General features: G+C 29.0%; 3 protein-coding genes across 16 annotated transcripts in view; 2 read left to right on the top strand and 1 right to left on the bottom strand.

The window, feature by feature from the left end:
* LOC124957838 (UNC93-like protein) overlaps nt 1–2,872 on the top strand; it is a 36,417-nt gene extending 33,545 nt beyond the window's left edge. For both annotated transcript variants that reach the window (XM_047515238.1, XM_047515239.1), the window contains exon 6: nt 69–2,872. In XM_047515238.1, coding sequence (XP_047371194.1) covers nt 69–388 — 320 coding nt within the window. In that variant the 3' untranslated portion in view covers nt 389–2,872. The remainder of the gene's footprint in view (nt 1–68) is intronic.
* Nucleotides 2,873–5,185: 2,313 nt separating this feature from the next.
* On the bottom strand, nt 5,186–11,132 carry LOC124946440 (xenotropic and polytropic retrovirus receptor 1). 9 transcript variants are annotated; one of them, XM_047487157.1, is made up of 11 exons: nt 10,204–11,124; nt 9,856–9,950; nt 9,606–9,759; nt 9,277–9,521; nt 8,791–9,052; nt 8,346–8,713; nt 7,926–8,268; nt 7,670–7,839; nt 7,472–7,605; nt 7,139–7,402; nt 5,186–6,991 (listed from the first exon to the last, which is right to left on the bottom strand). In XM_047487157.1, exons 2-10 carry the CDS (start codon nt 9,922–9,924, stop codon nt 7,144–7,146), a joined length of 2,004 nt encoding a protein of 667 aa, XP_047343113.1. In that variant the 5' UTR covers nt 9,925–9,950; nt 10,204–11,124; the 3' UTR covers nt 5,186–6,991; nt 7,139–7,143. The 9 variants fall into 9 exon arrangements, with proteins under 9 accessions (XP_047343113.1, XP_047343104.1, XP_047343107.1 ...); XM_047487148.1 differs by having other exon boundaries at nt 5,186–7,402; nt 10,204–10,623; nt 10,709–11,122; XM_047487151.1 differs by having other exon boundaries at nt 5,186–7,402; nt 10,204–10,324; nt 10,709–11,122.
* Nucleotides 11,133–11,343: 211 nt separating this feature from the next.
* Nucleotides 11,344–14,553, top strand: LOC124957949 (putative serine protease F56F10.1). 5 transcript variants are annotated; one of them, XM_047515535.1, is made up of 10 exons: nt 11,344–11,461; nt 11,550–11,621; nt 12,262–12,472; nt 12,534–12,715; nt 12,795–13,030; nt 13,348–13,483; nt 13,551–13,867; nt 13,923–14,055; nt 14,132–14,301; nt 14,362–14,553. In XM_047515535.1, exons 3-10 carry the CDS (start codon nt 12,266–12,268, stop codon nt 14,469–14,471), a joined length of 1,491 nt encoding a protein of 496 aa, XP_047371491.1. In that variant the 5' UTR covers nt 11,344–11,461; nt 11,550–11,621; nt 12,262–12,265; the 3' UTR covers nt 14,472–14,553. The 5 variants fall into 5 exon arrangements, with proteins under 5 accessions (XP_047371491.1, XP_047371490.1, XP_047371495.1 ...); XM_047515534.1 differs by lacking the exon at nt 11,344–11,461 and having other exon boundaries at nt 11,468–11,621; XM_047515539.1 differs by lacking the exons at nt 11,344–11,461; nt 11,550–11,621 and adding an exon at nt 11,696–11,829.
* Nucleotides 14,554–14,606: the final 53 nt, after the last annotated feature.

Below are 14,606 nucleotides of genomic sequence, written 5' to 3'. Positions count from 1 at the left end.
ACATTAATAGGTAGAAAAGTTCGTTAGATTTTTACATTAAAGAAGAAAAATAATGATCCTTATCGCAGGTCTCTATGGTACTCTCTTCAGGCGCAACAAGGAAGCTGCGTTTTCGAATTACAGACTATGGGAGAGCGCAGGATTCGTGATTGCATACGCGTACAGTACACATCTGTGCGCCCGCATGAAGCTTTATGTTCTATTGACCGTCTTGATGATTGGCACGATGGGCTACATAATCGTCGAACTTCTTCACAGACGTAAACAGAGGAGATTGAAGGCTATCGCTGAGGACCCGAAAGCCGCGCAAGCAGAGGCCAATCAGCCAGAAGAGACAGATGATGAAAAGGACGATCTCGACGACGACATCATCATTACGCATCTTTGAACCGACACATCGATTCGCCAAGTTTAGATGACGCGAAAAAAAAGGCATTTTTCTGTCTTTTGTCGCGTTCTCGCCGAGACCGAGGACAATAGAACATTTTGAAACATTTGTGGACGATGTTGAGTGACCTCGGGCGACCCACTTTCCTCCTTCCTTCCTTCCTTTCTTCTTTCCTTCCTTTCTTCTTTCCTTCCTTCCTTCCTTCCTTCCTTCCTTCCTTCCTTCCTTCCTTCCTCCTCTTCTACTTTTCATTTTAGATCTAATTCAATTTTCTTTATTCTTCTATCAACTCGAATATTAATCCTTTCTCCTTATCTTATCGATGAAATTATATGTAATAGAGTGAAAAACTACGTGTATGCAAAATGATGTGAGATGGTCTTTCGCGATGAAACGAAAGCACCACTTTTCGCGATTCCTCTTGTCGCAAAGAAGAGTTCAGGAAAGGAACGTTACCGTTTATTTGTCGTCTATTTGCTGTTCATTCGCCATCCATTTGTCGTCCATTGGAGACATTTTTCCTTCCCATCAAATCACCTCGTTTTAATCAATAAAGCAAAGACCCATTTTATTTCTTAAACAAATATCAACAACGTAATCGACTTATCGACGGAATTCTATTTTGCTTCTTCAATGATAGATGGAAAGAAAGCAAAGAGAATCTATCGAATTCCAAGACGTCCTCGTCGCGACAAAAAAAGAAAAAACACATTCTTTTCGAGATCTTGATCAAATGGAAAGAATAATCGACGTACGTCCCTACCTATTTAGACAGATAGATACATTCGCATCAAGATTCTTCTTTGGTGAAGATGACTTCTACAAAGAAACCCTTTACGCTCGACTGCTTTTTCCCGCCAGAACGAGATACCCGTAGAGGAAACTCACGACAATCCTGTCTTCTGGCGACGGTGCTTCCCTACATAAGCTACCATTGTATCTATTTATAGGTATCGCTAACTACTTATCCGTCCAATGTGCGGAGAACCGACTCTGGTCTCCGAACGAATGCCTTCTTCGTCCTTCTCTTTCTCCCTCTTCCTCGCTCTTCTTTCACCGGCTGATGGATACTCAGGCTCGCCCAAACCCGTTCCATCGTGTATAAGAGAGAAAGAAAGAGAGAATATACAATTTTCTTACCGACGATCGTCAGAGTTTAAATTCCGCGAGCTCCAAGCAAAGGGGGAGATTTCTCTCTTCAGTGCATCCTTCTAAAGGGATTTTAGCTCTTTTTTTAAACGTCTGGCGCGAGACAAGGATTATTTTTAGAGTCCGGTTGTGTACCGACGGCACGAATCACGCTATCGTTCGTTATTCAACGAAGGAAGGCAATCGTTTATCTTCGTCCGATTGCCATAGTTTCTCGTCTTGGAGGTCAGGAACCTTTCTGGGCATATTCCAAGGTAGGAAAGGTTTCAAAGTACAACCTCTCATTTCTCTCGTTAGCATGCTTCTCGCCATTCTTCGTCGCTATCCATCTTCACAAAAACATTAATCACGAATCCTTCCTTCAACCAACTTCTTCCGAATTAAAGTCTGAAACTTTACATGAATCTCACGGATTTAATGCGATTTATTGTTCTTTCGGATCTCTCTATCTTACTATTATTACTTGCATATTATATAGTAGATATACATCATTAGAGTTGCGTGATATTGATAAAAAAAAGACAAAGAGAAAACATCTTTTCGACGTAAGAGTAAGTGTCGTGATCGACCTTGCAATTTCTCGGAAAAAGAATCGAACAGTTCCTTCATGCTCTTTCAAATTCCACTTGCGCTTCCTAGCGAAAGATCAAAAAAAAAATGACAATAAAGTATTCTTTCCTTCATGGAAGATAATAAATTACTATTTCGAAAGTAAAATAAAAAGCAAAGAAAAATGATTATCTGAGACAATACAAATTCTCAATTCAAAGTATTATGTGTTTCTCGTCTTCAAACTGAGATATCGAATCGCTTAAAATTTGCTATGCGCGATGACAGACAATGGAAATATGGTCATTACTGGTAGAATATAACATTGAAAGTCCTACTAAAAATACGCACATTACCATTCTCTCCTTCTTCTCTCTAGTTTCATCTATGCTTTATCTTTTTTCTATTCTCTTTATATATACATTTGATAAAAAACTAGACCACAAAAACTGTAGTTCTTAAGAAGCGCAAGTTCGTTTAATAAAAATAAAATGTGTAGATAAATATAATATTATTAAGGATAATAATTGTAAGAGTGTTCTAATGATAAATGTAAGACGAAGTTAATACGATAGCGGATAAATAAGCCTTTGTTACTTGCCGGCGATTAATGGTCGATTCGCGATCATGTATCGCATAAAAAATAATGTAGCTCATTTATGTGAAAAAATGAAAACTAGATCTGCAACAAAAAAACCTCGTTTCTTTGTGTTTTATAAGAGTCTCTATAATATTTTGTATAAGTTGAAAACAAATGTATGATTTAATAAACCATTTATCGATAAACGCTCTATATATACATATCGCTATATACATATCGTGTATATATATATAATATATATATATTATATATATATATATATATATATAAACATTTTATATACACGCGCACACACATCAATTTCATATACGTATTATAAATATGTATAACATTTAAAGATATCGATTCTAAATATTTTGTGGATTAACAAATTAGAAAAAAATATTCTAAAACACGGACAATGATGTAGTCATCGATATTGATTTCGTAAAATATTACAATTACATGAGTAATTTGTTCTACGAACTGCTAGCACGTATTTATATACACGCTTTGGAAAACATAATACAAAACCGAAAAATAAAAATAGATAAATAATGAAGATATCTTCGACGTGACATTATCCAAATCAATATACCATAAATAAAAACCTAAGAACAAGATATATAATTTGATATAATTGATATTTTATCAATTTGATGTACATATATTTTAATATCAGAATGAAAAAAACAATTCCAATTCGTTATCGATCATATTGACCGAATCTTCAATGTTATTTCTTTGCTTTTTCTTATTATATCACAAAAAGGATTTTGTTTACTGCTAACGGGAAAAGCGTTCCGATTTTACTATATCTACATAAATGTATATATATATACACATATTTAGATATATATATACATATATATATACATATATACATATATATATATACATATATATATATATACATATATATATATATACATATATATATATATACATATATATACAGATATATATATATTACATACATACCTATCGTTAAGTTCTGTTACCCTCGTGCCTTCTTGTCAAAGTTACGAGGCTTTCGCAATGCGTTTAATCGAGGTTAACTATCTTATCCTTAATTTAAAATAAAGGAAAAACATTGCAGAAAACATATTACAATTAATACTAATTCTTTGCTGCACGCAAGATTTTGATATACTTGTTAAGAATTCAACCAATTTGTTGTACAGAAAAAAAATATATATATATGCACACCTGCGCGTGTGATTACTACTATTATCATCATCATCATCATCATCATCATCATCATCATCATCATCATCATCATCTTCATCTTCATCATCATCATCATCATCATCATCATCATCTTCATCTCCATCATCATCATCATCATCATCATCATCGTCATCATCGTCGTCGTCATCATCATCATCATCATCATCATCATCATCATCATCATCATCATCATCGTCATCATCGTCGTCGTCATCATCATCATCATCATCATCATCATCATCATCATCATTATTATTATTATTATTATTATTATTATTATTATTATTATTATTATTATTATTATTATTATTATTATTATTGTTAGTAATATTAGATGTATTACAAATATTTCTTTTTCACTAAGTGTAGCTCCAAGATTTAAACGGCGTGCTGTTTGATTGTCATTGCAAATATTATTAACGTGTTACACTATATTATATTATATATTATGTTATGTTATTATTATTATTTTTTTTATTATTAATATTAATATTATTAATATTAATATTATTTTTATTTTATTATTATCATACACATTTTTCATCGTTATCGTTATCGTCATTGTTACGATTCAACATTACCGACTCATGAAGTCGCATAGCAATGACGATTAAAAACATATAGATTATTAAAATCATATTTTACTATGAGACTTCTTTTTTTTCAAATACATCGAATGAAATAGTAGAAAATAAAATTTGAATTAAAATTATAATTTTATTTCTTTATGTCAAATCATTTAATTCGATAAATTTATCTGAAAAATCATTGTGCGTTCTCATATACATTACATTTTTAATTTTTATTAAAATTATAATAATTAAAAGAATAAAGAATTCATAGGACAGATATGTTACTTTTTCTTTTGTTTCTCCTTTCTATCAAGAATTTGCTCCGTATCAATACTCTTCAGCATTTGTCACTATCTTTACATTGTCACATCAGTGATATTACTGTATTACTATGTCTATATAAAAGAAGATTTTTTGCAATTGTACTGCTCGCTTAAAAACTCTAGAGCGGTAAAAGTAAATTCACACTTTTGGTTTTTTTATCGTATCGATAATTTTTGAATTGACATCACCGATACATCGCATTTACCGATAAAAAAACCAAACTGATTCTCAGTGGCAAATATATCATAATAACAACATTCAGAAGATTCAATTGTTTTATTAATAGATGTACCATTGAACCTGGTCAAACGATATTCAATTTCGAACTTGTGTTATTAAGTGAAAAAAATTAAACATGCAAGAGGAGTGTGGGTGTACAGTCAAAAAGCCAAACTGTATAAACATCACAATTTATTGACTCCGATTCGACAAAATTATTGATACAGTTAAAAAATCGTATCATATAAGAATATTTGAGTCAGAACCATAGTTAATGGGGAGAGTTCCTTCACAAGGGAATACATGACGTCATATTAGCTCCACTGCCACTTTTACGTCACTCGCATCACGTAACAGGAATTATGCTTATGCTCCGTTGCCATAAAGGAAAAAATGGAAAAAACATGTGTAGTGAAGAAAAGTAGCGTTAGGGTTAAGCTAAAGACGTGACAACATATCATAAGGTATAATTCATGTCATGTGACATGTGACGTAGATATTGAGTGGCAGAGGAAAGTAATGTGACATTTATTTAATACAACATATGTCAATTGTTGATACAACAATATATATAGAAATAGATATAAAATAATTACATTGATCAGATTATAATACCCAATTTATAAGAAATAATTGAAATTCATTGAAACTAAAACTATTGTAGACAAAGGTATAATTTATAAATCAATTTATACCTTTTATATAATTCTATATATATTTAAAAACAAGCAAAAATATTTTCATTATTTTATTTCACATCTGGAGTTGCTTTTGTATCAAAACTTATTTTTTATGTTATTTAATTCAAATCATTTAATATCGCATGTTGAAAAAAAATAAAATAAATGAAATCATTATAATATATAAACTACCTTTTGTATGTATAAATGTAATATTACAATAGCTTATACTTTATACAATAACATACAATTTATCTACTCTTATACATTAATTAACTCTCAAATACATTAATAAATCTGTATATATTAATAAATTTGAATACACTAATAAAATCTGAAGTTTTTAGTAATTCTTTTTAACTAAAAAATAAAATTAACATTGATTTAATATAATTTTATGAATCAAAAAAATACAAAATAATAAAAATCCAATTATTCGTTCAATAAAATTTTTAAGCAAATTTTGTGCAAATTCGATAAGTACACTTTGTTATAAATGCAGTAATTTTTAAAAGATCAACGATGATTATACATAGATTTTAATTTTTAGTTTGGTTAATCACAAGCATTTATTATTGATAAGTTATCATGCTTTTTTCAATGTTTCAAACAAGTAATATTGAGCTTTTTGAAATTTGTTACAGTAAAGAATAATATTAAACAAAATTGTCTATAATATTGTCTTACTATTTAAAGTACTATTTAGCTGATCATAATGTAAATAATGTAATTAAACCTATAATTGCATAATTTATTTATAATTTGTACATACTAATGTTTATGTCCTTTATGGAATTTAAATTTAATTATTTACCATTAAGCGTATTTGTATATTTTAAACAGATTATATAAAAGGTACCCTTATTATTAAACTATTAACATATATTTTTATATTGAATGTGTAATGTATGCGAATATTATTATATATATATATATACATATACATATGCATAGAATATGAAAAAGGGATTGGAACGCAAACATTTGGAATGAGCTCACTTCTCTTTCACTTTAAATTTTAATATAACTTTAATTAAACTTATGCATGTATATGTTAATAAATATCGAAGATTGTACTCACTAGATGAAAATTAACAAATTAATATAAATCCATCATGTTCTAAAGTGCCTTTTAAATTCTTATAGTGGAAGACTCTTGACTCATAAAATATTATGACATGTCCCATTAAGTATTTACACGTTAATAGAGAATATTTTATAGGAATAATACAAAAGGCACATAACACGCATTGCATTACCTTTGTAGTCTTCAATTATGTTATTTATATATGTACGTATACTGTAGATATAACGTTTTATATAAAATCAAATTAATATTGCTTAATCATCCATAGTTCAAGAAACTCTACAAAATGCTATCTATTCTAAGATGCATATACAATATTCTATACAAATATACATATATTTTTATACATCTTGTACTTACTAATTTTAACTAGCATTCGAAATATCAATATCAATAGTTTCCTTAAGCAATGCTCTCTTTTCTTCCTTGGTATTTACTTGCTTTTTACCACCACCTTTACGTTTACCTCTGTTTAGTACACCATTTTCATCATCCATCATACGAAGAATTTGCGTTTGATCAGAACTTTCGATTGGTGCTATGGAAATGTCGCGTACAGCACGAAATTTACCACAATTATTCAAGTGCTCGTTCTCCAATCGAAAGAAATTCCAAATAAAACGCCTTAAAAATTGTACACGTCGATGTATTGTTAATAGATTAAAATATTATAAAAAAATATTAATACCTTACCTAAAAACCTCAAGAGGTGCAACTATAGATGTCATTAAGTCATTGGAAATATGTCCGCATTGTATTAAAATGAAACTTGCGACCCATATGAATCTTAACACAAAATCCTCTATTATCGCAAAATAATAAAAGCCCTGAAATGGGTTTACAATTTTTCATTAAATTAATAATGACAAATTAAATTATCGCAATACTTACCGCTGCAGAATAAACAACTTCCTCTCTTAAAAATCGGTTTTCACCAGCATTATTATCTAGAAGACCCCAATCCATCTTAAGATCCCATGTATAAGAATATACTGAATTAACAACGCAACTTGCCACCCAAGACCATAACCATGGATTCTCCCACTGATTACTATATTCATCTAATATATATATACAATATACTTACTGAATGATATTTTATTTTCACATAAGTAACAATTCATATAAGTAAAATATTCAAACCCACCTTGATGATAATTATGTAATGTATTAGCTATAACAACTAGAAAGGTAGTTGAATATTTTCCAGCATTTGCTAAATGCGGAAATGCTTCTTTGGAATCACGATACCTTCGTAAGCATTGTGCAAAACGAAACCAAGCCGGTAGACAATTAACAATAGGTCTGAGGATCAAAGATCCTGATGTACATTGCTTTGTGTTCCCTGCTTCAAGCCAATTACCATTCGTGATGTAAAAACATGTTAAAAAATGAAAGTCCAATAGAGCGGTAGTCAAACTATTTAATTGATCAGCTAACCAAAAATCTGCGAAATTAACGTATGCAAATGGGGATACCAAAACACGACCCTACAATAAAATAAATTAATTAGAATAATAGTTTTCCAGAGAAAGTCGATATAACATTATTTACTATAATTACTTACAATGATTTTGAGTAACCAAAAACGTGCTTCATGGCGGAAGATCTTGAATGGATTCAGAAAAAATGCCAGCATAAGACAGACAAGAGCTAAAGGATTTACATATGGCGGAATACTAAGACTAGCACTGTAAAGGAAACTTAATAGACTTAATGTCCATACTACTCCAAGTACTGCAGACAATTCCATAAGATGTTGTTCGGAGAGATGATTTCGTGGATCCAATTCAAATATTAAGACATGATTTACCCCTGAGGATCTCCAACCATAAACATTAACACCAATGAGAAATAAAAATTGAATGATAAGCAATGGTCCTCTGTACAAACGAAATGCTACTTTCAAATTTTCTCCACTCTCATGGAATATTGCTGTGAATAGTAAAAATTATACATTGAAATTACGGCCCGCGTTATTATAATAAATACGTGTGTTATATGCACAATACCTGAGAGAACAACAGCTATAAACAGGATTATAAAACTTCCAGAAAATAATCCCACTTTAAAAGTAGTCCACGGGCTCTGATGTTCACCTAGAGGTGGCACACGAAGTCTTTTCATAGCACGTTGCCTATCACCACCTTCAAGATCATTTGTTACGGTTGCCTCTGTTTCTTGTATAAGTTTATCTATATCTTTTGAAGTATAGAAATGAGCTATTTCTACACATTCTACTCTCCATTTTGAACCACTATCCACAGACAATAACTGCAAATGACAGTAATATTGTAAAGTGTATAAATATTTCTTTACAATATTTTGCTTAAGCGATACAAATAGTATTTGAATTATTACTTGGATATATACTTGGAAACACAAGGGAACATGAAATGGTTGTTGCCTGATTTCTTTTTATCTTGATATATTTGTATGTTTGAGAAACTTTTTTAGTGAATATTTTATATATACTATAATTTGACTCTATTATATACCTTATCATGCTTTTTAAGAATTTTACGAAATCCAGTATAATTAAGATTTTGGTAGTTTTGTAAAAGTATGAGAGAAAGATAGAACTCTGAAAATGCAAGTTTCAATTCTCTTAATTTTCTTGTAGGTAGATAAGGTTTGGTATTAGGTTTTCCTTTGTTTTTGCCACTGCCATGTTGCAATTCTAAAGCAGTTTTCAATTCATTTTGTAATGCTGCATATTTACGTGTTGCTTCTGCTAATTTTTCTATAAAACATGATTACTTATATCACTAATAATATTTTCTTATTGCATATAAATAATTCTACATAAATAATAAAATCCACTTACCAGAATAAAAAGTATTAATTTTTTTCAATTCACGATCACAAAATGTAAAAAATACTTCATCGAAGGAAGCAAAGTGCCTTTGTATCACTTCTGGTTCTACACTTTCTGAAGAAGGTGCCTCCTCCACTGCAGTATAAAGCATTGCTTTCATTTCCTACAATCATAAAACTCATATAATATTCAACATATCAGTCAAGTTACAAATAAAAACATTTTATAAATTATATGTAACATTGATTGTATTATTTACCTCATAACTAATATACTGCTTACGCCATTCAGGCGTAATATGAGCAGATAGATGTTCTGCAAACTTCATTTTTAGTTATATACTTTAATATATATCTAAAATCAAATAAGTTTTCTTTATATAATTCAATTAAAGTTTATCATTTGGTAAAAAAAAATTTTTGCATATTACATTGTATTAAATTCTTATATAAGACATTAATTCCTTATATCACTTTTATAGATTTATTACTTCAATATTTTAAACTTATTACTAATGCCACTGGCTATCGAGTTTCAGAAATTTAAAAAGACAGTTTAAAGAATTAATAAAAAAAAAATGAGAATAGTAATTAACGCCAATACTTACAAAGTTTCATTGGCACTTTTAATTTTAATAATGTATTAACTTGTTAATATTTTAGCATGAGAATTATAAACATCAGCACTTTTACAAAGTTCTCCTGTATTATTCTCCTGACGTTCGTCTACTACAGATTAAATTGGAGGCAAGGTTATAAATGATATTTATAACGATCTAATTGGCTTTGTCGGTAGCACTGATTAAACATTTTATCTTCTCGCATCGTTATATTTGTTTTTCTTAAGATAAAACGCTATTAAATAAGACACCGGAACAAAGGAATAAACCGCGTTCTGACATTACATATTCGTAAACGAATCTTTAACAAACGAATTAAAGAAATAGCTTAAGAAATGTATATGTTACTTGATATATAATGCTTGTTACTCGAACATTGTAATAATCTTTCTTTTTGCAATTCTTATCCTAAATTTGAGTAAAACAAAATGTTTTTTAAAATTACTAAATTAGTGAAATAACTTAATTCGGTATATATTGATGTATTGCTCACTTGATATTTTGCTTATTAAATAATAAAAAATTTCTAGCAGCCATGCCTAAAAGTAATTTAGAAAAATGAAAAGAGATGAAAAAGACAAAGTGAATTTTGCCTATAATATTCATAAATGATGGATTTTCTTATTGTACTGATTCGTCGCACGAAGTATATTAATTATACGCCGTTTTATAATTTTCACAATTAATTGGATTGTTTTTTTTTTTTTATTTTATTGTTAATTTAGAAATTTAGAAATTATTTTTCATCTTACGCATACATCCGTATTTATTACAAATGACATGTACTTGTTGCATTAGCAATATTCGATTCCGATTCGATTCTTTTCATCAAAAGATCGATCTTTTGAATCGATTCTCTATTGTATGATTTTTCTCCGGATCGATTTTTTACTTGAAAAATCGAGAATCGATTTTTCTTTCTTCAATATTTTTTCAACATCAGAACTTTTAACTATATATTATTCTTAACCTACATACATTCTCGTAATATTAATAACCACTTAACAATTTTATACATAATATAAAAATATATATATATTTTCCTAGCTTATTTTAACCAATATTCTTATATTAATAGTCTCTTCTAAACTATGTAAAAAATTTTTACTTTTAAAAGATTTTATTGTTGGCTACACTGCTAACTAGTAAGTTAGCAAGGTTGATCAAAGTAATCCTTTATTGTTTTCATCTAGCATTTGGATACTTTCGACAAAACATGATGCCTAACTGCGATGTTACTAAACAGGTCACTACATTACAAGCAAATCTTGCCCTAGATACCGTATGTTGTATTTCGAAATTCATATATATTTTTTATGCTTGGACGGTTGCAGAAAATATTGCTGATTTTGCAATGCCTACCAGCAATATGATGAAGATAATTACAACATTTCTATAACAAATCGGTAATTTCTACTTATTTTTATATAAACAAAAATGTGAATTCGTTTAGTAAAAATCCCTATTTAAGTTATGATCATGACGTCGATATTTCTATGATAAATATAACTACACTCATATTTTATGATACAATGTTCCCTCCTTAATTTTTTAATTCTAAACATTTTATAAACATCGCTGTATATTTCATATATACGACTTTAATTACCATATGCAAGTAATCAGATACAAATTTTAAGAGAATTTTTTAAATGTCGTTGATGTTTAAATATTTGTGTTTCTTTTTTATCGGCTTTTGTAAGACTCATATCGCAATTTTGATATTTCTTAATAATAAGATCTGAGACACTTTTACCATAAAAAACATGTATTATGTTAAAAATTAGTAATTATTATAATCAATTGATAAATTTTAACATAAATGTAAAAGAAAAATTATGTTATTTTGTAATTTGCTCATTTGAAATTATTTTAATTATATTTAAAACATTATTTCTTTTTTATTAAAATATAATATAAATATTTTATATTTAGAATTATTATCATAAAAATGGCTACTGTCATTGTAGAAAAGATATTATTGCCATGTATACATATTATATTTTTGTATTTGAATCTTGATAATAATTCTTTTCTTTCTTCCAGAAAAATGCGATTTGTATTATTATTGCTGTTAATAGCAGTTTTTAATATAAATATTAGTTTAGCACTACGTAATTTTATAAGAGGCAGAAGTAAAGATGGAAATTTGGGTATATTGCTTTCACATACAGAACAGAAATGGCTTCCTAAGGAGCAATGGTTTATCCAAATGCTCGATCACTTTAACCCAATAGATGCACGTGTTTGGAAGCAGGTATAGATGTAGTAATTAAAATTTTAGACAATTTTCTCATTAGTTTTATCTTTTTTTTCAGAGATATTTTCAGAATACAGAATATTATAAACCTGGTGGTCCTATGTTCCTTTTAATCGGTGGTGAAGGAGCAGCCACTGCCAAGTGGATGGTGCAAGGACAATGGATTGAATATGCTAAACAATTTGGAGCAATGTGCTTTCAACTTGAACATCGCTTTTATGGAAAAAGTCATCCAACTGCGTCAGTTAATATATTGCGATATGTAGTTTTAATAGCATAGCATTTAATATAATGTTTTTTTATAAGGAATACTTTTCAGAGATATGAGTGTGAAGAATTTAATTTATTTAAATTCAGAACAAGCACTTGCAGATATAGCATATTTTATAGAAAGTATAAATGAAATTTATAAAGTATTACATAATATAAAATGGATTGTTTTTGGAGGTTCTTATCCTGGATCATTAGCTGCATGGATGCGTGTAAAATATCCTCATCTTGTACATGGAGCTGTATCTAGCAGTGGACCAGTCCTTGCACAAGTTGATTTTCAACGTTAGTGTAATATAATATGTAATAGATACAACATTGACTCATATATATATACATATATATGTATATATATATATATATATATATATGATTTTGTAGAACATTACCTATTTCACATTCTTTGTATATATTGAGTTGGCCAATAAATAATGTCAGAATATTTAGTAAAAAATATTAGTAGTTTATTTAGATATTAAATTCTGACATTACTTATTGACCAACCCGATATATATATCTATTAATAGATTTACATTATAAACGAATATTATTACCGAATGTATACTGTATTATTATGTCTAAAATTAAGAAACATATTACAGAGTATTATATTATTGTTGAAAATTCTCTTAAAGAATATTCTGAAGCATGTGTAGATGTGTTAGCAGCTGCGAACAAACAATTTCATATGATGTTACATCATCCAATAGGTCAACAAGGCATTGTTAAAAAATTTAAGTAAGTATGAATTTAATTACAAATGGTATTCCAAAATATTTATTCATTTCTAATTTGCTTTTTGCAGCCTGTGTGATCCAATAGATATTGGATACACAAAACGCGTTGATATTTCGAATTTATATGAAACGATAATAAGTAATTTTGCGGGTATTGTCCAATACAATAAAGATAATCGTAACAATTCAAGAATGGCTAATTTGTCCATCGATGATGCATGTAACATTCTAATGAACGAAAAAATAGGTATACCCATCGATAGACTCGCTCATATAAGTAATATGATACTAAATGCGAGCAAAGAAAAATGTTTGGACTTTAGGTACGATAAGATGATTCATGAGTTAAGGAATGTAACATGGGATTCTGAAGGAGCAGAAGGAGGTAATTTTACAAAAATTATCATGTCTATTGCAAAACTATAATAAAATTTCATTAGGTCGGCAATGGATATATCAAACCTGCACAGAATTTGGATTTTTTCAAACATCGACTGCACGTCCTAATTTATTTAGTGAAATGTTTCCAGTAGAATTCTTTATTCAGCAATGCATTGATATTTTTGGACCTAGGTTTGTATATTAATAATTTAAGAAAACAATATAAGTATTATTTATTACATGAATGCTCTTTGATGTCCTTTTTCAGATATAACATAGACTTACTTAATAATGCTGTGAAGCGAACCAATACTCTATACGGAGCACTTAAATTAGAAGTAAATAATGTAGTGTTCGTACATGGATCTGTTGATCCATGGCATGCACTAGGTATTACAACATCTTTAACTCCTGAGGCTACCGCTATTTATATCAATGGTATGTGTAACGTTATTCATTCTTCTAATTTGTAGATATTTTAACTAATATTATTTAAAGGCACTGCACATTGCGCTAACATGTATCCACCTTCTGAACATGATCCGCCTCAGTTGAAAGCAGCTAAAGCACAAGTTGGACAAACAATCTATCAATGGTTAAAAAGCTAAGTTTACTTTCTGTAAATTTTTATGTGTTATTAAGAAATAAGTTTGAACAAAATATTTTGAAATAAAATAATGTAATCTTTTATTGGTTTCCGTTTGTTACGAAATACGATGTCTTTTGTTTTTATTGGAATATTA

The sequence above is a fragment of the Vespa velutina genome, chromosome 2 (assembly GCF_912470025.1).
Source record: "Vespa velutina chromosome 2, iVesVel2.1, whole genome shotgun sequence".
Classification (NCBI taxonomy): domain Eukaryota; kingdom Metazoa; phylum Arthropoda; class Insecta; order Hymenoptera; family Vespidae; genus Vespa; species Vespa velutina.
Note: the sequence above shows the minus strand (reverse complement) of the source record. Positions and strands in the feature narration are given on the sequence as shown.